At 41.4% G+C, this 25,356-nt stretch overlaps 1 protein-coding gene across 2 annotated transcripts; it reads right to left on the reverse strand.

Annotated features, from left to right (window-relative positions):
• Positions 1-3,013: 3,013 nt before the first annotated feature.
• LOC143716393 (KN motif and ankyrin repeat domain-containing protein 4-like) lies at positions 3,014-14,525 on the reverse strand. Of its 2 annotated transcripts, none has more exons than XM_077209035.1 (10): positions 14,347-14,525; positions 11,001-11,076; positions 9,349-10,875; positions 9,003-9,054; positions 8,584-8,916; positions 8,421-8,505; positions 7,315-7,534; positions 5,764-5,906; positions 5,439-5,639; positions 3,014-3,399 (listed from the first exon to the last, which is right to left on the reverse strand). In XM_077209035.1, exons 2-10 carry the CDS (start codon positions 11,026-11,028, stop codon positions 3,289-3,291), a joined length of 2,700 nt encoding a protein of 899 aa, XP_077065150.1. In that variant the 5' UTR covers positions 11,029-11,076; positions 14,347-14,525; the 3' UTR covers positions 3,014-3,288. The 2 variants fall into 2 exon arrangements, with proteins under 2 accessions (XP_077065150.1, XP_077065082.1); XM_077208967.1 differs by having other exon boundaries at positions 9,003-9,084.
• Positions 14,526-25,356: the final 10,831 nt, after the last annotated feature.

Here is a 25,356-nt window from a genome sequence, read left to right on the forward strand (position 1 = left end):
CTAGTAGCACGAAGAACGAGTTTACAACTGGCCTTCGTACCGGCTGGAGGAGCGGCTATATCAAATCCTTCGCCAGCAGGATAAGATAAGCACGCACAAGTCAGGAGCACTGCTCAACACTCGGTGTGATGAATATCACTGAATTTTCAGGAGCACGTCTGCTCAACACCTAATGTGATGACTATCACTGACTTGAGCGGGGTAGCCGAGCCTGAGGTGGGGCAGCAAAGTAGAGAGAGTGGTGTTAGTGTGCTGTGCAACACTTACCTGTCTCCACAAGCGGCAGGGGGCGCGTGAGAAGGCGGATGACCGGGTCCTCGAACGCACCAAGCTGCCTGCTGGCGACCAAGGGGGAGCTGAGGGGTGTAAGGCTATACAGGGTCACACCCGCCAGACTGGCCCTCTTGGGACCCAGGAACAGATGAAATTGCTCTCTCTTTGAAGTGTGGGTACCGCTTGCTCCGCTTTTTTTTTTTTTTTTTTAGGGAGCCAGCGGCGGAACAGACACACACACAAACAAAGGCTCCACCCGGCCCTCACCCGGGGGGAGGGAGTGATCGTGCCACTCCAAGAGCATCTCATCCATTCCTGGGCGGCCCGCTCCGGAATGCTTTCGCTGTCGCTTGCCACCTGGCTTGGCAGCGCCTGGAGCGGGCTGGGCGTCTCTACTGCGGCCGGCTCCCTGCTGAGGCCTGGGTGGAGGCTGCTGCGGAGGGCCAGCAGGAGCGGCGGCCGGAGAACGCCCACGGCGACGAGCAGGCGGAGGAGCTGCCACCGGCGGCGGGTGGAGGCAGCAGCTGGCCACCGGGGCAGGATGTGCCGGATGACCTCCGTCTGCGCTTGAGCGGCAGAGAACTGTTTGATGCAGTTCTCCACCGCGTCGCCGACCAGCCCAACCTGGGAAATTGGGGAGACCAGGAACCGAACCTTGTCCGCATCCGCCATACCAACCAGGCTGAGCCAACGAAGGCGCTACTGGACCACCAAGGTGGACATCGCCAGACCGATCACGCACGCTACGACACCCGTACCCCGGAGGGTGAGGTCGGATGCAGTGCGGTGCTCACCTATGAGCGCACGGTCTGGATTACCCTCGTGCATGCCATGGGTGCCCTAGCCTGCAGCAACGCCATGGCACGCAAGAGGAAGGGGCTTGCCCACAGGCCTTGTAAGCTCTGCCCGTCGGAACGGACGAAACTCACAGGCCTTAGGGGGGAGACGAGGATCCCCCCAAAAGGCAGCGGCCGCCGGACACAGGTGCACCTGTGTCGACAGACCGCTCCAATGGAGGGACACCTCGCAACCCTTCACCGTTCCTCCATCAAGGGTAATGAGGGGGAAAAGCTATTCAGGCAGTTTCTGGCAGAGAAAGATGCTGTTCACCACCTGATAAGCTCTCCATGCATTTCGGGAAAGAAAGGCACTGGGGCGGCGAGCTGAGAACCAGCGCGGCCCGCCCCAAGATACCAAACTCCAGATTCCAACCGAGACTGAACGGGACACGGTGGAGGTTCCACTCGAGCCCGGCAGCCTCGGCGGCCCGTTTCAGCATAGCTGATAATTCTGGATCCGGCTCGGGCAACATTGAACTCCCGGAGGGAGACAATGCAGCCGAGTCATCATCTCCAGAAGTCAGCTCACCCTCTGATGCTGCAATCGGCGTCCTGTCCTCCAGGGGAGCCCCGAGTGAAACCGCTGGCCCACCCATTACAGATGGACCAGCAGACAACACAGGAGGCTCCAGTGGTTGCAGTGGAAGGGAGGAGTGAGGAGCCCACAGGGAATGGTTACCGGGCGGGACATCCAACACTATCCTCCGGTCACCCATCCCACACAGCACCCGAGGGTGGGGCATGGTAATGGGGACTCGCTCTCCGCGAACGAAGGCGAGTCTCGCCCTCAACACTGCGACAGTCATGTTCCCACAGTGAAAACATGAGCTGTCCACAAAAGCTGTCTCAGCGTGCTGTAAGCCAAACACGTGACACAACAGTTGTGACCATCAGAGAGAGACAGGGAACGACCGCACCCAGAAACGCACGGGCGGAATGACATCTTGAAAAAGACGCAAACGCACCCGTGTTGCTCTTTCAGAAAATAGGACCGTCACCAGTGCCGGAGCACACAGGGAAATGACCGCGGCAACACTGAACAGAGAACTGAAACAGTGAAGCACTCACTTTTCCGCCCTCTAACCAGCCATCAACACACACAAACATTTAGAAATTTGTTGCTGTTAAAACAGCAGTTGAGAGCTCAAAGCTCGCGATCACCGCTGCACTCGCGCTGTAGAACACCAGCACTGGGAGAGTCTTCCTGAAGAACACCGACACACTCGCTCGTTGTAGACAACAGCACTCTCAGAGACATCAAACGATCGGCTCCGAAGCGAAAGGCAACTAGTGCGTGCATCCACTTCCGTATTTATACCCGCGCCGCGGGGGCGGAGTGTGTGATGCGAATCACGCACGCCAATTACATTGGCTCGTTCAATAGTACTCGAAGATGATAGGCTCCCTAGCGTGATCCCATTTCAGTCGCGTCGACTACGTCCGACGTTATCGACTGAAAGGGAACATATGTTGCTGGTTATGCAATTCAAACGTTGGAAACATTTTAAAAAACTGCAAGTAACATTATCGCAATCCTTCATTTTTATGCTTAATTTAAGATTCTGTTATTTCTCAAACGAGACATATGGTGTTTAGTCTTCCATTCTAGATCACTATCTTTTTAGACTGCCTCAGGAATTGTGTCACTACAGTGAAAAGTGTTTGCTTTTTAACAACACCACTGTAGCTCAAAATATAATGCCGTGTATTAACAGCATTCACCCACTTGTATGCTTACCTTTTCCACAGTGACTTTCTGTATATCTAGATGTACATGGTCAAGGATTCTCTTCAGATGATTTACCGTACTGAATCCTCTAGATAAGCAAAATATGTTACTTAAAGATGCCAGAAGGATCGTATTCAATTGTGTTGGTCTTAAATGCACAGTCAACCACCCAAAGGATTTGACATGTTTTATTGAATAGTTTATTTCATTGACATAAAATGACTAAAAATCAAACATGGGTTAATTTCAAAACATTTTCCTGACCAGAGTGGTATAAATGTCTTTAAATTTTATTGTCAGTTTTGGAACTGTTATATTTACATTGACAAGCTTTACATTAGCAAACTAGGCCTACTATTAATGTTCTAATTTTAATATTGACATTTTATTGCTGATCTTTTTTAGCAGTAGCTGTACATGAATGTTTAAATGACTGCGAGATCCACGCTAAGACACCTTGCATTTGTCTGAGCTTTTGGTTTCTGTGCGGGCCTTCAGAAGGTCTGCTATCTCTGTATGAGAGGCTTGTGTTGCCAGAGATAACGCGCTGCGACCAGCCTAGAGACAAAACACAGATGTATGAATATGATAGATAACAATCCATGAGATATACTCAGATCTAAACAGCATGTGGATATCGTTATGTATTTTTTCTTTATCAAAAAATGATTTGAACCAAACTCAAATAATTTTCCCCCCACATTTACCAATTGACATCAGTGGTAAATGTGGTTCAAATCATTTTTCCCCCTTCATGTGTGTGTGTGTGTGTGTGTGTGGTCATTATTCATCATTCCCTGAATGTCATATGGGCAAATTGAACAGATAGACATTAAACAGGAAACTTCTGCCTGGAAAATCGCAGGAAGTCTTTACAGCACCTGCTCTGTTTTAGAGGATTTATTAGTTCTCAGAGCAGATCTTCAGTTGTGTTGATGTGACACAGATGTGACTTGACAAACATGCTAGTTTCAGCTGTGGACTTGACATATTTCATTTTGTCTTACATGCATTCACATTATTTTGCTTTCTTTTTCTTCCTCATTCTCTGATATAGAGGCGATAAAGACAGAACACAGAAAGTGATTAGACCAACACCTTATTCCTGAGCTGTCTTTCACATATACATTACTTCCTGTTGCTGTTTTGAAGAGTGAGGCTTCCGTGTTAAAGGGTTAGTTCAACCAAAAATGAAAATGATGTCATTAATGACTCACCCTCATGTCGCTCCAAGGCCGTAAGACCTCCGTTCATCTTCAGAACACAGTTTAAGATATTTTAGATTTAGTCCGAGAGCTTTTTGTCCCTCCATTGAAAATGTATGAACGGTATACTGTCCTTGTCCAGAAAGAAAATAAAGACCGGAAGACAATACAATGCTGAATAAAGTCCTAGTTTTTGTTATTTTTGGACCAAAATGTATTTCCGATGCTTCAAAACATTCTAACTAACCCACTGATGTCACATGGACTACTTTGATGATGTCTTTATTTCCTTTCTGGACAAGGACAGTATACCGTACATACATTTTCAATGTAGGGACAAAAAGCTCTCGGACTAAATCTAAAATATCTTAAACTGTGTTCTGAAGATGAACGGAGGTCTTACGGGCTTGGAGCGATCATTTTCATTTTTGGGTGAACTAACCCTTTAACATGAAATGACCGTTTCTGGAGTTCAGACAGATTTGTGTCCAGTAGGTGGCGCAGTTTTTTACAGTTGTGCCTAGCAGAAACGGCTCTGTCAACTCACACTGAACATACTCGAAAAAGCTGTTGATTTCCTCCTACAAAGTTTCATTGTTTTCTTTTTCACCAAAATATAAAAAAACAGACAAATGCAGAATTTTTATGAAATTTAGGGACAGCTCTTGCCACAGATGATGATTCCACAGCCAATCATATTGACTGAATTGTGTTTGTAATGCCCCTTAAATTTGAAGTCAAGCCATTATGGAGGGTTTAAAAGCACTAAAGTGCAGCTTCTATTTTTGTTACAGTGCATAAACTCATTTTTTATGAAAAATTTGCTCACTTCTGTATATTGCAAAATATAAATATGCATTCATGTGCAGGTAAATGGGGGAAGCAACATTGAAATTTGCATTCTAAAATGACTTGAAAAGTAATTTGACAATGCAAAGATCTAATGTATGTGTAAATATGACAAATAGCCTATATAAAGCCTGACATTAAAAATGAAATAAGCACCTATTGTACCTAATAAAAATCATTCAGAACAGACTTTTTCTAGCTGTATATTCAACAATTGTATAAAGCTATTCATTTGCATGTACTGTAAGAATTATTATAGCAATAGGCATTTCCTTGTATGCCTGCATATGGCAAGAAAGATATTATGACTATGAATTAACAATTCCTTCTCAAGACTTATCAAATCATGGCCACATTTTAACTATTTCCATCGTTTTAGTAAAAATCGTGGCCATGTTGTACTAATTTGTAAAACATCTTCTGTACAATCATAATTGTAGCTGTAAAGCTTTCCTTTTAGCCGAAGGACAACTTTTAGATGAACGTCTAGTATGTTGTTTTTATTTTTTGTTAAGGTTTGGGCTAGCATGCAAGAGAAATTACCTTGTCTTTTAAATTGACATTGCAGTTTGCTTCGTCAAGCAAAATGCGCGCGATGTTGACGTGTCCCCGATCACAGGCGCTGATCAGTGGAGTGGTTCCTGCATGATCCTGGGCATTAGGATCCGCTCCCTGTTCTAGCAGGAGACGCACCATTGGGACACGTCCGTGTCTTACTGCCAAGTGGAGGGCTGTCTGTCCGACCTAAAGACACAAAAACAGAAGCAAACACATCCATCTTTTGAAACATTACAGAAAATGCAAACATTTCAAACAAATCATTTGATATAAAGTGCACATTGTGCCATCTGGTTGGTAATACCATCACCTGGCCAACACAGGCGTTGACGTCACCAAGCTCAATCAGCTGCTGGACCACTTTCATGTCTCCTGGTGTTTCTACAGCTGTCAAGGAGGCCAGCATGATAGCGGTGTAGCCAGACTTGTTCCTCAGGTCCACTTCACATACACCTATGTTTAAGCAAGCACAATAAGTGTCTATTAGATTAGGTTAGGCTTTATACTCTTTATAAATATTGACACTTTTTGTACTACTGTAAAGTTGAAACGGAACCCTTTTTCAATTTGCATTACTAAAACTTTATTTTGATGGTACCTTTAACACATTCTGTTTGCAACTACATGTACAATAACTCTCATTAGAGTCTTAGTAGACTATCTGCTTAACATCTGCTAACACTTTATTGTGTTGGTCCTCCAAAATACATTCTACTGACTATAAGCAACTTTGCAGCTACATTTCAACGTATTCTAACCCTAACCCTACAAGTCTACTAATACTCTACTAACACTAATGAGAGTTGTAGGTGCAATGGTACTTATAGTCAACAGAATGTGTTAAAAGTAAAATCAAAAAAAGTAAAATCAAAAAAATAAAGCTGGAAAGTGAACAACCTCAAGGTGAATATTCAAACAAAGTTGAATATGGACAGAGTTGCTCTGCTTTAAGTGCTAGTGAACTCCCTTCCTGTCTACCGCTTTCTGAGGCAGCATCCAAAATTAAATGGAACTCCACAAGTGACTCATTTGGAACATTTCACCACACTAAAAATATAGCACTACTCACAAGAAGCACAAAAGAGATTAAACTGACAGTTGATTTATTGAGTTTGACGTTAGCATGTTGCTATATGCAGAGTATAACAAGACTGCACAGAACACACACAAATAATCCATTGTCCAAGATGAAATAAAGCCCATATATGTATACATAGATTGCCACATCTGACCGCTCCAGATACATCGGCTTGCCCCCCATCTTGGCACAGTCTGCGTGTCGTCACTCACAGTCAGAATCAATGATGCCACAAAATTGCACAGTGTCTGGTTGTGAAACCTCCAAGATATAAATTCTCAAATGGGATAATCTTTCACAGGTGAGAATGTGTTGGTTTGTGTTTTTATATGTATTAACTCAATATTACAAGTTTTTTCCTATGGTACTTTTTAATGTTTTTGCTTTTACTATCGTAACTTTTTAATGCCGTTTTAGCTGATACCTCCGTCTTGTATTGTGTTTGTTTATCAAAATCATCTGCTAAAGTCTATTCATATATATAGATATCCCTAGCTACGGTTGCAAGCGCTCAGTCAACTTGCACTCGAATGTCCTAAATGAGGAATCTATGTATACATATCTATGGTAAGGCCAACCCGGAAGTTAGCATCATTCTAGTTCCCTCGACAAAATTCCAATAGGATTTTTCAGTTTTTTATTTTTTATTTTTGCTGATCACTGTGAAAACAGTCAATGCGACCCTTCCCACTGAAGTATATTTTGCTTTCATTAGCTTTAAGTAAGTGATTCCAAGCAGTTAAAAGGAGACACAAAAAAAACAGTGAACATATTACCACTGACCTGTGTCTAAAAGGAGCTTTACGATGCTGAAGTTACAATGAGACACGCTATAATGCAGGGCGGTGTTCCCATTGTCATCCAACATGTTGACCAAGAACTGAAGGACTGTAGGTGTTCGTGAATTAACCTCACTGAGATACAAAGCAACAATATCGGGACATGACCCCTCTTCAGCAGAGACATGAAACCATTGCTGGAACACAACAGTGAGAGCCTTGCTCTGCAAATCAGCAAAGAAGAAGACCAGTACTGAAGTTAGCACACAAAAGAGGGATACAACAATAGCAACAAACAAAACAACAGAATCCTTTTCAAGCACATGGTACTGTGAGGATTGAAAAACTTTAACTGGCAGTCTAACTGGCAGAGTCAATTTTAGTAAAAGAAGTAAATATTCATTTAAGTTTTCACACCTGGGTCGTTTGGAGTGTTTCAAAACGAAAGCCTGAACAAAGGTGGTCTCGACCCACTTGAAAACAAACTCTGGAGCGGTTGGCTTGTGGTGAGGAAGCAATCCCACCCAACCTACCAATGAACCATGCTGTTTCACAATGTACAGTATGAATGAAAAGCAATAGTTTGTTTTGATAATGCCTGATTGAAATTTGGACGGATTAACATATTTTAGAACAACTGTCCAAAACGTATAAAAATAACAACGTTTACAAGGTGTTTAGCAAGAGTCTCAAGAGATGGGCTTTAATCGTTAAACGGAACAGTTCAGCACAACGACGGAGCTGATGGATGATGAGCGCAATCCCAGAACATAAACAGACGTACTTTGACTAATGAGAGAATAGTTTACTCGCACAAGACTTGTATTAACAAATTTTGGTCCATTTAGAAATGTTGCCATGTGAAAGAGAACAGAACCAAGAAAAAATTACAACATTGTAACAATTTGAATCCCTATTTCGGATCAAAGCAAACGATCTACAGGCCTGAAAACACCCAAGGGTTTGATTGTTCATGTCTCATTCCCTGCATGGATTGGACCAGCAAACTTTCGGTTACTAGCTTTAAGTTATTACACACCAATGCCCAAAACAGGCCATTAATGTGCAAGTTGGGAATATTAAATATAAACTAGTTAGTTTGAATATTACCGTTTCGTCATCAGGTTCTGACACTTTATCCATATGGTCTTTAAGGAAACAACATGCCTCTATGAAATCTTTATTAGCAGCTTCCCTAGAAAACAAAACAATTATAAGAAAACTACTGAAAGATATTGTTGTAACATCTAAAGATGAATTCAGTTCCGCTCACCTGTTCGTCTTAATTGACAGGGATTTCTGATCCGAGTCCACTCTCAAACAATCGCGAACCTTCCTCTCTTCCTCTTTCTGATCCTCTAGAGCTCTTCCCTGACTTATTTGCTTGTGCAGATCGTCTTTTTTTGTGGTCTCTACATATACGATATCTTCTGTTGGTTTGAATTCTGTATTTTTACTTTTATGTGTCTGCACACTGGAGTCCATTGTCCATGTGGTCCATAGTTTGCTTTCTTCCTTTGTTGTATTCTTGTTGAGGTCAGCATCCACTTCTGTATGCTCTTGTAGTTTGATAGCATTACTTACTCCCTCTGTCTCCACACGCCCACTTTAGAAAGTTGAAGGTCAAAGAGCATAAGTATTCTGCAGTTACTGTTTTAGTGAATTAGTCTGTAAAAAAAAGTGTGTATTTACCTTTCTCTTGTGCTGTCTTTACACAGATGATCTGTCTTGGGGTTCCCTTTCACTACATGAAGAATTTCCTTCATTTTATAGTCTTGAAATTCACAGAAAGGCCACAAAAGACAAAATTGCATTATACACATAATAAATGTCATAGATTGCCAAGAATATTTTGTTTATTATACACGGTCAGAAAAAAAGAGCACGTAGAGCAGCTTATCACTGGGACAGTACCCTCAACAAATCAACATTTTTAACTTATCTACCCCTGAAGGTTGCATATTAGTAACTTTTGAGGGTAATGTCCCAGTGACAAGCTGTTATATCCTTAGAGGTACGACTAAGTGTAGAGTCATACCTGGTTGAGAAACATCCCCAGCAGGAAACACATAGAGGGATAGAAGGGTACCTAAAGTTACTAACTGCTCTTGAATGGTGCAGACCCTTGGTGGCAAGTGATCGAAAGACATTTGTCCTGATGAGTCGCCTTTGCAAAGGCATTCCCACTGCTCCTGAAGGAGCTCTTGCAATCTTTTCACATGGTGCTCCATGTCTGCATGAGATACTGGAGGTTTATCCAGAACTTGAGGGGGGATTCCATCCTCTGTTGGCATCTCTTGCTCACTTATTAGTGGTTCCTGCAATTCTACCACAGGTTCAAGATTTTGTTTACTTGCTGAGAAGATCTCAGATGAAATCACCCTGGCCAGTGTGTGCCCCATTACAGGCTGTAAAGTCAACTGTTTAATCTTCTCATCCTTGAGATGACTCTCCTCTACTTGCTGCTTCAGCAGAAATCTTGTCTTATCCAGCTCTACCTCCAGTTCATGAAGTTTCTGTTCCAACAAAACAACTTTCCTCTGGAGAGTTTCAGTGAGAGACTTGGTTTTGTCTCCATTATCTAAGAGATCTTTTTCTTGTGAGACTGTCTTATGTCTTTCTATCTCTGGAATAATTCTAGTTGAAGGCATTGCAACTGCATTAACTTGTTCAGAAGAAGCCTTGACATTTTCCTCAAGCCGGTCATATTCTCGATTCATCCAGTCATCACTTGCTTTGTCTTGATTTTCTCTGGCAGACGAGGGACTGTCCCAGTTATTTATGTGTAGAGAAGCAATAGGAACATTCAGTGGCCCCGTGGTTTTGTTTTGGGAATGTAACTTGACTAAAAGCCTCTCTCGCTCCTCCTCCAAAATACATATCTGTGCTTTGAGCTCAGGAATGACTCTGATCTCCTCTTCCAATTCCCCAACTCGTTCAAGTGCTGCAGAGAGACGCTGGAGGGTCCCATTTGCCCTACCCATCCTGCTGTCGGATGTATGGAATACATCTTCAGAGGAACCATTTTCCCCCATTAGATATTCCTTGGGGCTGCTGGGGCTAGTTGGACCATCGGTTGACTCAGAGTGTTTTCTCAGTAAAACAGTCAAGGGTAAACTGGAGGCTCTCAAGAGATTTGGCCTGACATAATGTCCTAAAGGCTGCTCATCAAAAGCCTGAATATCAGCATCCATCTCTGCAGATGTGAAGGACGCGTAGATGGGCTCTCCCCTCCTGGCATAGCCAGCAGACACACTGTCACTAGATTGAAACTCAAAATGTTGTTGAGAGTCTCCTAGTTTGGTTTTGGGCCATAAAGTACTGATGGAGCTCCACTCTGTAGCTCTGCACCCATAACCTGGAAGGCTTAAGTTACGTGACAGGGCACCATTATTTCGCCCTCTTTGCCTTCGCTGCATTGGCACCCTCCTAATGGTGTTGCCCTTCTCAATGTCATCCACATATTTAAGGAAGTCCAGGTCCAGATGGAATCCATAGGGCGTCTCTACAGAATAGGAGGGCGGTCTTCTTTGCCTCCCATTCTCTTTTGGAGAGATCCCATTCGCTAAAAGAAAAACACAAAGGTGTGTTGTAGAAGTGATGCACAGTATGCAAATTGGTCCAAATTTATTCTGATCATTGGAAATGTTGTACCATGCTATAAATAAACAAAAAATGGGTAATTCATACCTTTTTGGGTATACATTGTTCTTAGCATAAGTCTGTTTTCAGCTTCATGTGGCTTTTGGTTTGTGTCTCTTACCCCCTAAAGACAAATATACATTTCTGTTACTTTTGATGTGTATTTTAAACAGAATCAAGACCTTCTAAATGTTGGGAACACAAGTTGAGGTGAGAGTAGGTTGTGCATTAGTATTCAGCAGATTTACAGAGACAGACTCTTTCTTATCTGTCTCTCTCCTCATTTCTCTCTTTGACCACGCAGCACTTTCAAGGCACCACAGAAGCAGCCACAGCCCAAACAATGTGAGCTATGCAGTAAACACACAAACAGCTGAGACCAAACACTTCCACTGGCTCACATACACACAGACAACCACAGATGCACTCCTTGGCATAGCTCACGCAAGTTGAAGAATACATCTTATCAAAAATTGCAGTCGTCCTTCCTTCATACCTGTCTGTCCCATACTATATTGATAGAGATAAGCCAGACAAGCACAGAAATAGGGGCTGATCTTTTTTTTTGGTTATGAGATACATCAGTTCCCGCAAAGGCAGACTGATCTGAAAGAACTGATATAACAAGCAAGGAATATGGGCACTGTCAGACAAAAATGCATTGCTGATACTGTCTTCTGCTGACAGGAAAATGGGGCTGCAGGATGCTTGCCTGAAACACACTCATAGAAAGTTTCCTGACAAATGTTTCCTGTATCCTGAAAATTCATAAATAGCCAGTAAGCCGGGGGTGTTCAATCCTGCTCCGGGACGGCCACCTTCCAGCAGAGTTTAGCTCTAGTCCTAATTAAACACACCTGAAACAGTAAATCATGGTCTTCGGTATCACTAACATCTTCCAGACAGATGTATTAGAGGTCAACTCTGCGGGACAGTAGGCCTCTATGAGCAAGAATGGACACACATTTTTAACATAAACAAGTACATGGACATTTACTTAAGACACACATACAGTGTCATGACCCCAGCATCACCTCTGCTTGGGATGTGCCCGATGCGAATACCTTATTCAGAAAGGCAGGATCATATCTTCAAAACAAATAAATTCTACAGAATAAAAGGAGAAATATTCAGCAGACCCATTCACTCCTCATGTTTTTTGGATAACAGGTTAGCTAAGAGTATAGCATAGGATGAGATTATACATAAACCTCTAAAATCACTATGCAAAAATGTGTGTGAAGTGAATGATTGTGAACTTTATGAATTAAATGAGCAAACTGTGATCGCAAAACTAATAGCCACATTGATGTTGCACCAGAGCTTTTACAAGAGTGATATCAACTAAACTACTACATCTTACACGTTTTCTACTACTTGATATGCTTATTTAAATGTTGTACCATATGATATTTTTCTGTCTCACTCTCTGTCAAATGTATTGCTGGATGTGTAAAGACACAGAATTTGATGTTAATGCCCCCTTGGGTACTTGTGTAGAGTATATTTCTGGCCTGAACATTTCGCACCAGTATTACAAAAACTGTAATATAAATACTAAATCATTATGAGTGCTGGTAATTGTTTCTACCATACAACCAGCTTTCATGCAGAATCTTAATTCAGCCACTGTTATAGATTTTTTTGGTCACTTTCACAATGTAGTCTGTGTTCACTGAGTACGACACACTCCATTTCACAGTAATGATTATTGTTCACTTTCCTTTTTTGCAGCACTCGGGGAAAAAATATCCCTCCTCTCATTAAATGCATTTCTCTCCACAGCATTCTTTCTTACACCACAAATTGGATTGAAACTCATGACAAACTAAAAACTGCTACCGCTGTAATAACAAAATTTGAAACACAGTGTCCTCTGAAAGGAATTGACAATTTCAGGTTTTAGGTCAGGCTTGGAGGATGGAAAAAAAAGACCAAACTGGAAACTTGAGAGCAACAAACAATTCCTGCAGAGAGTTTCAAACTAGACGCTTATAACTTGAAGTTTTTACTTCATATACAGGGAAACTTTGCTGCACAATCCATAAATTATAAATGACTGTGTGGCTTTTCTCTTCTCACTAAAAAGATGTCATATGACACTACCTGTTCTCTGTTTCTTCTCTGAATAGCATATGTTATGCTGGCTGTGTTTTGACATGCACATTTAACAACGCAAGTGGGCCTGATTCATTTTACATAAAACAGACTGCTGGTCCTGCACACTTTCTCACTCACTCACATTTATAACACACACAATAGACAGACGTTTCAGTCTTCCTGTTCGGCCCTGTAAGTAGTGTGGTTTCCTTGGCTCAGATCCTCATTCTTTCTCCTCTGTTTGGAGATGGCTGGAGGACTGAAGCCAGAGATCTGTTCTCCTGCTCTCTGATCCCCATCACCATTTCACTTTATGGAGAGAGGGTGTGATGAAGAGTCTCTGCTACTGGAGAATGAGAATGAGATCTATCTATCTATCTATCTATCTATCTATCTATCTATCTATCTATCTATCTATCTATCTATCTATCTATCTATCTATCTATCTATCTATCTATCTATCTATCTGTCTGTCTGTCTGTCTGTCGGTTTGTCTGCCTGTCTGTTTGTCCTTAGAGTGTTGTTCCATCTTTTTTCCGATTTTGTTTCCATGTCCACAGTATTTGGACCATGTCGACAATCTTGGCTCTTTGCCAACAGCAATATGCGCACGCACACCAGATACACGAGAAGACGTGTATGCAGCAAAGTAAATTCATACTCACTGTATAATCAAACACATGTGAAACATTCAGCACTAAGCGTCTGAGAAAAATTCAAAAAGAGTCTTTTCAAGTCACCATCTGAAACCTCCTGTCACACAAACTAAGCAATCCAGGACGTCTCTCTATTGTTTAGCGAAACAATCACTTCATCAGATTTGAGATTTGGACTTCCTGAGAATTTATTTGTGCAAAATGAACAAATTACATGTAGGCTATCATATGAAATCAAAACGACACACCCAAATTGCACTAAAAAACTTTTTCTTTCTTTTTTTTTTTTTTACAATATTCTAATAGAGTAAAAAAAAAGACAAGTACATTGGTGGACATCCAGAGCTAAATAAAATAAACTTTGCTCAAACTCTTTGAATCTAAGGTCACACTTTAGTTGAGGGTCCAATCCTTATTATTAACTAGTTGCTAATTAGCATGCATATTACTAGGATACTGGCTGTTTATTAGTACTTACAGTATACCGAATACTTAAACTTAACAACTGCCTTACTAACTATTAATTATCAATCATTAGGAGTTTATTGAGGCACAAGTAATGACCGACTTTACTTCGCTGAGTTCTTTATTAATACATTGAGACGGAATTAAATCTGTATTTTAGGGGTGTATCTTACCTTAAATATGACAGGTTTGGTATTGTGTCTTCTCTGTGCTGAAGTGTAGCCTGTTCACCTCTTCATTTTGCTCCTTCATCTGAGAGGCTTCAGAGGGGAAGGCAGACAAAAGACATTCAAGCAATGCCAATGTAAAATTCTTGCAAAACATAAGCAGTGTTATTGTGTGTGGAACAGGAGGTGGGATGTAGGCACTCAGGCCTTTAATGGCTCCGCCCCGTCCAATCAGAGCCAGTGGGTGGAAGGCAATCTACATAATTCCTCCAATAAAAGAAAGTGGGCGGGCTGTACAACTGAGAGGTGGGCGGGGCTTTGTGCATAACTGCAACTGAGGTCCGAGTTTACTTGAAGAGTACTGGGGCACTCACAAAACTATTCCCACATGAAACTGGGTGAAAGAGGACCCCAAAGTACCCTGTCAGAATCTCAGAACACACACACACACACGCGTGCGCCCACCCACACACTCTAAGTGTAATTCAATCCACTGTAACTTAGTGCTCACCATCCATTATAATCATGAAAATAGTTCAGGGCTTTTTATGAGTACAGGGCACAGAGTGTTTGAGGCTCCCTCACGACATGCCATTCATTCTTTATGTATCTCCTTTCTCCTCTGGTCTTCTTTTTAATAGTATTATTGTAGATTATTAACATCAGCATCAACCAGGCTGTGCTTATTGATCGTAGAAAAGAGGAAAGGCTGACTACTTTTACAACTGATTAAAAAGCTGAAAAGAAATTTCCTTTTTTTCCCTTTTAGTTTCCCATGTGAAATATAGCATACTTATAAAAAGAGTACTTATTATCGTAACAACATACTTTAAACGAATATACTTGTGTGCAAACGGAATGTAATGTTTTCAGACACTTGATTGCATGTTAGTTATAATTAAATAAAATGTATTATAATTTAAAGGTATATTACAAGGTATCCATCCATTAGTGGATTTTGACCCACTTATGTAGGACTTAAGTACATGTGTCATTTCATAATTACTTTTATTGTCTTTGAAATATGGTTAAAGTGTAGTGACATGCATTTATGGTAAACTAAAATATACTTTAATGTAATTTTACTGAAGCTGGTAGCCTATGTTATGTATTGTAATCATAGACTGTAAAAAAATATGGACGTAGTGTCCGTGACGTCACCCGTAGGTTTCTGAAGAGTGCTTTTGAAGCCTAAAGTAGGCGGGGACAACCGTCGCCATCTTGGCATCGCGTCAGCTCTCGTCACTCTCGGATAAAAGAAAATGGGCAAAGAGGCGGAGCGTGGGTGGAGCTGAGGTACTAATGCTATGCTACTGGCCTCGTGCTAAAGTGACAGCTGAATGTAGAAGTAAAGCCAATAGTTAAAGTTCATGTTTTTGCCCTTCAAAATACTATAATAATTAAAAGACGTAACTAAAAGTGAGACTATTTGTATCGGGATGCATTATTATTCTGCTAGTTAAAAATGTATTATCATGCAGTAACTTACAATATTGCTCTGAGCTTGTGCGTGTGACAGTGATTCATGCGCATACATATCAGTCAGTGCGGCATCGCACGTCAAGTTCATCAAGAGCTTTATTCAGTTCAGTTGATTTTAAAATCTGATTTTGGCCGCTTCTCAATTTCTCAAATGGGTTAAACCAAAAATATTACCTCAGAAGTTCAAGTAAATGCACTAGAAATCCGCGCTCATTCAAGGGTGTGTATCTATATTGCATGGACGGAGAGAAAGCACTGACACCTGCAGGATTTTCTCACGGTACTTTTTATTTAACACTTAAAAGTTTGAGAGCAACGGTACCGCATAACGAGTGTAGCCTGTACAGTATACTCCAAAAAGCAACGAAATTGTAAGACATCCATTAGTGCATGCGAGGAAAACAACTGGAAATACAACGCTGGTTGTTCTCTCCATACTCGACACCGACGGAATCCAACGGCGTGGGCAAAGGTATAATGCGTGTATTAAATTGTATGAAATAATCCCGAAAAAATCACAAACACTGCAGAGATGGCAAGTACAGCAGCTGACGGTGACGTTAACAGAGACAAACGTCGTCTAGCAGTTATAGCAGCCTCAATCCACCAGTCACGCAAGTGGCCACGCCCTTAATTATGCAGAACCTTAAGGCTTAATATAATTTAAACGGATGAGGTGTAAAAAAATTCACCCCCCTCACAGTTGTCATGAAGGGCAAAATTAGCTATATAGACCAAAACCACTTTTTGCTCCAGGCTGTAAACATATTTTTTTCTGCTGTAAAGTTGGGGATTTTAACATGGGGGAGATACAGATTTGACTCACTTTTGCAGCCTGCCTCAAGCGGTCAGTCGATGAATTGCAGTTTAATTCACTTCCGTGTTGGTTTCAAGAGAGAGACGGGGAGGTTGCCGCTTGATTGTAATAGATTTGTAATTACACATGTGTTGTAGTTGCAATTTAGTACATTTAAAGTATATATACTTTAAATATCATATCAAATAACACTCTACAGTAACATTTTAATCAAGCACTTTATACTTAACACACTTAGTATGTTGGTCAACACATCCAAAATAAGTGTACTTTAAAGCATGACAAAATATTATTAAAACAATGATTTAAAACATACTTTAAAGTAAAACTTTTAATTTTACATTATTACAAAGTACAGTTTTTAAAAATGCAGTGCATAAAAAAAACTTTTAATTTTTGATGTACATTACAATTTAATGGTTGGCATGCTTGTAGCAACTTGACTCTATACCCAGCATATAATGTGTAAAGTTACTTGGTGTAGCTAACTATGAAAATTACAGGAACAATCTAACAGTTTGACTAACATGTAATGTGGGACATAAAATGACCACAAGAAAATGCACGGCTTGCATGTGACACCCACCAAACAGAATGACTTCAGTCATCTGAGGTGGTCCTGCATGAGTGATTGGAACAAGCGTGCATAGCTAGACTTCCACAACTCTGTGACAAACGAAACATGCAGGTCCGCTTTCCTTTTGCTTATTGCAGCCAGTTGCTTTTGTCAGTTTGTCATTCTTGATAAATGGTGCCATTTGTCTCACAATACTTTATGTAATTATTTTTATTTCTATAGACTTAACACTGTTTAGTACACTGTGTGAAGCAAAACACATTTTAAAATAAAATATTGTTATTTTTTCATCAGAGTATGAAACCATTTAGAAATAGTAAAATAGTTAATTAAAATAATTAAATCTTAAATTGAGATTTTGTTTATAATACAACTTTTTTTCTATAGTTTTGTCCCCTAAATTCATCCTTATGTTATGACTTCCCCCCTTTAAAAACAATGATATATTTAGATAAGATATAAACTATGTAAATTAAATAAACCATGTATTTTTAAATGATATGAAGTCCAAACTGACTGGTTTGAAATAATGTGATTTATAAATAAATAAACTAGTGGTGGGCCGTTATCGGCGTTAACGTGCTGCGTTAACGTGAGACTCTTATCGGGCGATAAAAAAAAATATCGCCGTTCATCTATTCTCAAAGTTGGGTTGGGATCATAAAATAGCTTTTGTAAAATAGCCATCGAATATCGTTATATTTTCGCGCAAATCGCGCAGCAGTATTTTCCTGTCAGGGACACAAGGGTGTAAAGACACGTTGATCGTTGATATCCTCTCGTTACTTTACATGTTGTTAAATGAGTTTATTCCGAGCGCTGTATCTTTTTTATGGGCATGAGCGACGCTCAATTTACAAATGAATCACTCTTTTGGGTTGATTCTGTTCAAAGACTTCATCAAACAAGTTGGCAGATCAGTCTAAATCGGTTCGCGAATCAGTTCTGTTCAGTTCCTCACGTACTGAATCGTCTGAACTCTGAAGCGCGTTCAATCACACTCGACACGGAGTCGGAACAGGAAGATTTAAGAACACAAAGAGCGACAGTTTAGTCTAGTGAAAACAAATCTGCAAATGCATCATATTTTTGTCAGCGATGAAGATCTTTATTAGTTGAACATCTTCGTAAGCTGTCTGTGAATGAATGATTCCACAGGACGATACATTCGATTTCATTTCATTCAGACCTGTAATACATTCAGGTAATACATTTTACAACCAAACATATAATTACGCCACGATAGCACTACTAAAAAGTATGACATTATCCGTTGGACATATACATTCATTTATAGGCTACAAAATAAATAAGCTACCATTGTGTACAGTTTATGAAATGAACACCCGCCATCCCGCGGTAATGTGTGTGTATTGCGCATGGGCATAGTCACACGAATAGTTTACATTTATTGAAACTAATTTGTTTAAAAAGGAGGAGGCTATTGCCGGTAAAGGCAAGTTCACATAAAATCATTATGACATATGACATTATTTTTTGATCTAACGAGCATCTGGTTTGGCGATGCAAAAACGGACTGTAGCTACGTCGTGCTTATTATTTTTTTCTTCTTCCAATTAGCCTACTATGTTAAAAAAAAAACGACGAAAACATGTTACTTGATCAATTAATAAACAGTTTGTTTAATGACAAATCGCTAAAGATTAAAATTGGCCTCCCTTTCTGTCATTGTAATTGTGCGTTTTATTTATTTATTTTATTTTATAAATTTTTTTGACTGATATTCGACTTTTGCTCCTCTATTGTCGAATGGCATTTTTGCCAGAAATTCACATCCCTACGCGAGGCGAACTATTCTCAAAGACTTACTTTTAGTCATTATTTGGGTAGCACACATATTCTGAATGCCTTCGGCAGAATTCAAATGAGCCATTTTAATCTAGATTAATCTAGATTAATTCCAAGATTCCAGTGAGATTAATCTAGATTAAAAAAATTAATCTATGCCCACCTCTAAAATAAACTCTTGGTGCAAGGCTATAACCACATAATATTTTGTCTTACTTTCATAATATTTTGTCTCTGACAGTTATAGCCCTGGTACTTTGGGTCTAAGAGTGGGGAAAGGCACAGTTTCCTAAAAACGACTCAGGTTTCGACTGTAACCCTAGTTCCTTGAGTAGGGAACTCACGCTGCGTCGATGACGCTCTGGGAACGCCCCTGCATGATTTCGTCTGAAGCACATGTGTCGACTAGTCCAATGGCGAGAGTGAGCATCACGGCTGGGTGACGTCACGACCAGGGCTGCGTTTCCCAAAAGCATCGTAAGCCTAAGTTGATCGTAAAAACGATCGTACGACTGATCTAAATATTATGGTCTGTTTCCCAAAAGCGTCGTAGCTTAAGTAGCACTTGAAAATCTTCGTAGAACTACGAGTGCTCTCTGCTCTGGAGTAATCGTACATCCCCAAGTGCATCGTAAGAAGACAGAGTTATGAGGACACCTGTAGGACAATCGGCAGATTACACTTTTATCTAGATTTAACACACTGCAACACGAGTAATAATGTTTTGATTGTACTTTATTGTACACTTTATTGTACTCGTTTTTTGTTTAGCTACATGAATTTATAAATGAAATAATTAAAAAGGGAAGAAAAAGATAGAAATACACATCTAAATTGAATGAACAAAAAAAAAATCATAAAATAAGTAATGTGGGAAATATGCTTCAAAGACTGCATGGGCAATATAGGGATGAATTCAAAAAAATCTGTCAATGACTTGTTGACGTGCACGAAAACCAGCCATTTATTTTGCGGACCTCCTTCCCTGATCTTTGAATCCCTGATCTGGTTGCAGTGAGTTTGCAATGTCCTCCCTGATGTTTTGTTTTTCCTTATTTGTATGGTGTCCTTTAAATCTGTTAAAAATAAAGTCTTTGTTTCGCTCTATCTCCTCTAAAAGGACATTAATTTTACCTTTTTGAAAGGTATCTTCTCTTGTTTTTGTTTTGTTTTTTGTTTTTTGTTTTTTTCAGCCATTGTGTCAGTGCCTCCGCCTGTATAGATGCTTTAGACTTGTCTTGATTTCTAATCCACAACAAATGACGATTTTTAGGTTAAACGTTCAGAATACGGTTCCATATAAGGTTATATTTCAGCACTTCGCGAATGGACAGCGATGCTTAAGTAGCACGTAGAGCGCGTTCTCGCGCGTTCATGTTAAGTGCATTTTTGGGAAACGCTCGTGGAATTGCTGCGAGCGTTTGTAACCTTGCACGTTAAGGCGCTCTTAAGAGCTAAGATACAGCGTTATCAGGAAACCCGGCCCAGGAAAGGATAAAAGCACATCCTGTTCTGAATTCTCCATGTTTAGCAGAATAACGGAGATGTGCACAGAATCAGCGCTGTACGTCACTGGATAGTGCGCAACCAGCGCAGTTGCGGAGCCTACGCTGATTTAGTAGACTGAGAATAAGCGTAGCGCTATATAGTTCCATCAGCCGTTCTGACTGGAAAGTTCGCGGGATTGCTTGCATTATAACGACATTGTACGAGTAACGGATAAGTAAGTCCAGTGTTATTTGAATATTAATGTTATATTGCAAGTGTATTTGTTGTAGTTAGTGTTTCTAAGTTTACTCGTCTATATTAAGCGGCCGTTTTGCCGCACGTGAATTGCACGCTGTATTATATGCCGTCAATCCTTTGAAGTTTGAATAGCGATCGTTATAACTTGTAGCTATAAGGAAAGGAATATTTTGTGCAATAATATTTTATGCCAAGTTTCTCATTTATATCTACAATGTAACATTTACGTGATTTATGTTGATTATTATTTTCTTTCATTGTTTTAGAAAACCTTGCACATGTCTATCCATGTTGATGCCAAAGCAATCATTAAAAGGCTATCATCTATCCATGACTCTGAGTTCTCTGACAAGAACACTGTGGCGGTCAGTGCACATTGATCTAGCTAAAACTAAATTATAACATGGTCCTTCGAGCCGGATGCTGACTACTACAGATATGTCATTGCCTGATGATAACCCGTCCAGTTCAGAGCAATCAGCTGGGAGACCGGTGAGACGGAGTACACTTCCCAAGCACTTGGAGGACTATGTTATGGACTATAACCTTTCAAGGTCAACTAGTCCCCCACTAAGCTCACTAGAAACACATACAGTGCCTTTAGCTGTAAACCGAGCTGTGGACAGAACATTATCCGTGCCGAGTATGTCTACACCAGTACGTAGAACAGAACAAGTTCAATCAACTGATAAAATGTACCTGAGAAAATTGATGGAAAATATCTCTGCAGCTGAGATGGAGGAGTCAGCTGAGATTGCACAGCTTACAAGCAGACTGTCTCTTTATGAGAAAAGGCAGCAGCGTCGACAGGATATGTTAAAACGCATTAATGATTTCCTTCTGGAGGAGGAAGCAGATAACCTCTCACTCCAAGAAGCAGATATAGCATCTCAGAAGGGAGCACTTTCCCCTGAGCCTGGACCAAACATTACCTCGACTGCTCCACGCTTTACAAAGACACCAGTTGACTTTGCAAAATCTCCGCCTGATATAATGAGCCCTACACAAAAGGGAGCTCAATTACCTCAGATCTCACAAGTTCCTGTTATACAAAACGTGGCACAGGGTACCATAGAAGCTCAGTCTGCCCAGCAAACACTTGCACTGAATAATATGAGTTCAGTTGACTCAATTCCATCATCATGCTTTGTGTCTCCACAACTCCCTATAGCTTCTGATACTGCCTTACAAGGACAGTTACTCCTACAAAGGCAATATGAAGATAAGTCACCTCCGGAACTTAGAAGGTCCTTAGGAGTTGAAGGTGGCCCCTTTTTGTCCCAGCAGCAATGGGTCACTAATCCTCAGACTGCAATACATACGATGCAACACTCTGTACCTTCCGTTTATGCTGGCTGTCGTCCTAATTATCCTAATGCCTACCCAGCACAGCCTAGTTATGCTGGTGCACATGGTGTTCATTACCCAGCACAACAAGTAACTTGGCCACAATATGGTAATTGTCAGACAGCTCCTCCACCTCCCATTAATTTATATGGAGCGCCAAAACCTTCCATACCAGACTTTGCTGTAGACAGTGAAAGGGATTTCGCTAATCTGAAACTAGCTTTGGATAATCTACTAGACCCACATCCTGAGCTGTCAGAGAAATACAAATATCACGTGCTACTTGAACATCTTAAACTTCCAGAGGCTCAAATGATTGGACAGTCCTGTCGACATGAAGCTCGGCCATATACGGCAGCAATGCAGGCCCTACAGTTGCATTATGGACAGCCACATCAATTAGCACAGAGCGAAATAGCAGCCATACTCAACGCTCCAGATGTGAAGGTCGGTGAAGCTAGTAGTTTCCAGTCATTTGCCTTAAGAGTTCATCCTCTTGTGAGTATGTTGCTGTCCCTGGAGGGCCAGAGAGGCATTGAACTCAGCTGTTGTTCCCATGTAGACCGGCTCCTCAGCAAACTACCCAAGTATCTCAGAGACAATTTCATTGAGTTCTTTCAGATGCAAGGCAAGTTGAATGTCGCCAGCCTCAATCCATATAATCTTCAGGACTTTTCTGGTTGGCTGCAGAGTAAAGCTCAACAACAGCGTCTGTCCAGTAGACTAATTGAACGTTATCAAAAGGAGAAATCCTCCTACTCACTTCAGGGAAAGGATTCAACCCGATCGAAAAGACAGAATGCTTCAGTCTACCATGGTACAGAATCCCAAAGTGTCAAATCATCTAAGCCTGTATCTCAGCCCTCTCAATGGAAGAAATCCAAAGTCCATTGCCTATTCTGCCACAGCAAAGAACATTACATAACCCAGTGCTCAGAAATAAAGGAGCAATCTACAGAAACCCTCATGCAATGGATAGCAGAAGGGAAACAGTGCTGGAAATGCGGCCGTTCTCATCATCCAGAGGACTGTAATTTAAAGAAACCATGTGGAATCTGTGGGGAGATACATCTCCAAGTCCTCCATGGAATCGCTGAACAACGATCCAAGACTAAGCACACCAGTGCATTAAACAGTAGGATCTATCTCACACCTTCCAGTCCCTCAGGTCGAGTACTACTGAAAGTTGTGCCGGTGCTTCTACATCATGAGGACAGAACAATTGAGACCTTTGCGATATTAGATGACGGAGCTGAACGTACCATGCTGCTACCTGCCGCTGCTCAACAGCTTAAGCTGGAAGGGAAGGAGGAAAAACTTTAGCCTTACGTACTATCCGTCCTGATGTCACATTCCTGACTGGCTTAGTTGTTACCTTTGATGTATCCTCCAGAAGCAATCCAGTAGTCAAGTACAGAATCCAGAATGCCTTCACTGCGGATGGATTAGATCTTGTGGAACAGAGCTACCCAGTGAAAGCTCTTCAACGTCGATATGTCCACTTGAGAGATATTCCATTGCAGTCATTCAAGAATGTTCAGCCCTTGTTGCTGATTGGCTCAGATAATAGCTCTGATTACTGCGGTGGAAACAATTCATCAGTTGTTATTTTATTACCGCTGCAGTTCCGTGCTCCTCAGGAGTCTGTTCTTGCCAATCTCTGCAGTACCGAAAGGAGACTCCGGGATCAACCAGAGAAGGCAGCCGACTATCAATGTGAGATGAATAGACTTATTCAAGCAGGTTACGTCAAGGAGATCACAGTTAAAGAAGCTAATGAATCGGAGGAATCCTGGTACCTGCCACATCATCTCGTCTACCATATTAGTAAGGCACGTCTGGTGTTCAATTGTTCATTCGTCTACAAAGGTACTTCACTCAATGAGCAGCTCCTGCCAGGACCAAACCTGGGACCATCCCTGCTCGAGGTCTTACTGCGATTTCGACAGCACTGTGTTGCGATCAGTGGAGACATTAAGGGTATGTTTCACCAGGTTCGACTGTTACCTGAGGACAGACCCTTACTGAGATTCCTCTGGCAGGATTTACTACGGGAGATCCCGCCGAAAGTATATGAATGGCAGGTGCTACCGTTCGGGACAACCAGCAGTCCTTGCTGTGCTATCTATGTACTACAAAAGCACGTCAAAGAACACCCACGCAGCACTACTGACCTCATCTAGTCTGTCGAATCTGGTTTCTACGTTGATAATTGTTTGGAGAGTCTACCTACTGCTGAAGCAGCCAAGACTAGAGTGGATGACTTGCGTGCAATACTGGCGGATGGCGGATTTGAAATTAGGCAATGGACAAGCAATCGATCATCAGTAGTGGCTCACTTACCATCTGATGCTAGATCCCAGGACATGGAACTGTGGCTTGAACACAATCGGTGTGACCCTCAAGAACCCGCATTAGGGCTTTGCTGGAATTGTAGAACAGACACACTGGGTTACAAGTACCGACCAATCAACCATTCAGCACTAACAATGCGTACAGTTTACAAGATACTAGCGAGTCAGTATGACCCTTTGGGTTTCATCACGCCTTTTACCACCAAAGCCAAGATTCTCATACAGCAGCTATGGTCAAAGAAGAGAGATTGGGATGACCCAGACCTCCCTGCAGATCTGCGTGAGGCTTGGAATGTCTGGGAGAGTGAATTACCACACCTCAGCTCAGTTTCAATCCAGCGTTGCTATGTTCCTGAAGTAATCGATAATCCTGAACTTGAGCACCACCTTCATGTTTTCTGTGATGCGTCGGAAAGGGCATATGGAGCGGTAGCATACCTCTCTACAACTTATGAGGGCACGACCAATGTCTCCTTCACAATGGCCAGGTCAAAGGTGGCCCCAAAACGTCAACAGACCATACCACGGTTAGAGTTGTGCGCAGCGCTGGTTGGAGCACAGCTGACAAAATTAATCCATACAGAATTGTCATTCTGCTTGAAAAAAACCACGCTATGGACAGACTCTACAACTGTTCTAGAATGGCTACAGTCAGAGTCATGCCGGTTCAAGGTATTTGTCGGCACACGTGTATCCGAAATACAAGAACTGACAGATCAGAAAAAGATCGGAAAAATCTACACACGACCTGTAGCCCGTCTTATCCCACTTCCCGGACTGCCAGATAATACAGAAAATCCGCAAACATAAAGAATTCTTCTAATCATCACATTTGCTTCTCAAATGTAGGGGCGGCTGTTCTGAATTCTCCATGTTTAGCAGAA

The sequence above is a fragment of the Siphateles boraxobius genome, unplaced genomic scaffold, assembly GCF_051911475.1.
Source record: "Siphateles boraxobius isolate OS27281-9 unplaced genomic scaffold, OSU_SipBor_1 1, whole genome shotgun sequence".
NCBI classification, from domain to species: Eukaryota; Metazoa; Chordata; class Actinopteri; order Cypriniformes; family Leuciscidae; genus Siphateles; species Siphateles boraxobius.

Bases quoted from the DNA above. Each gene is read 5' to 3' on its own strand.
- LOC143716393 (XM_077208967.1), bottom strand. From the start codon at position 11,028: ATGCTAAGAACAATGTATACCCAAAAAG. The intron at 10,876-11,000 runs GTATGAATTACC...TTTTTCTTTTAG, and splicing joins AACAATGTATACCCAAAAAG to CGAATGGGATCTCTCCAAAA. The intron at 7,535-8,420 runs GTAATATTCAAA...GCTGATTTGCAG, and splicing joins CAGAACCTGATGACGAAACG to AGCAAGGCTCTCACTGTTGT.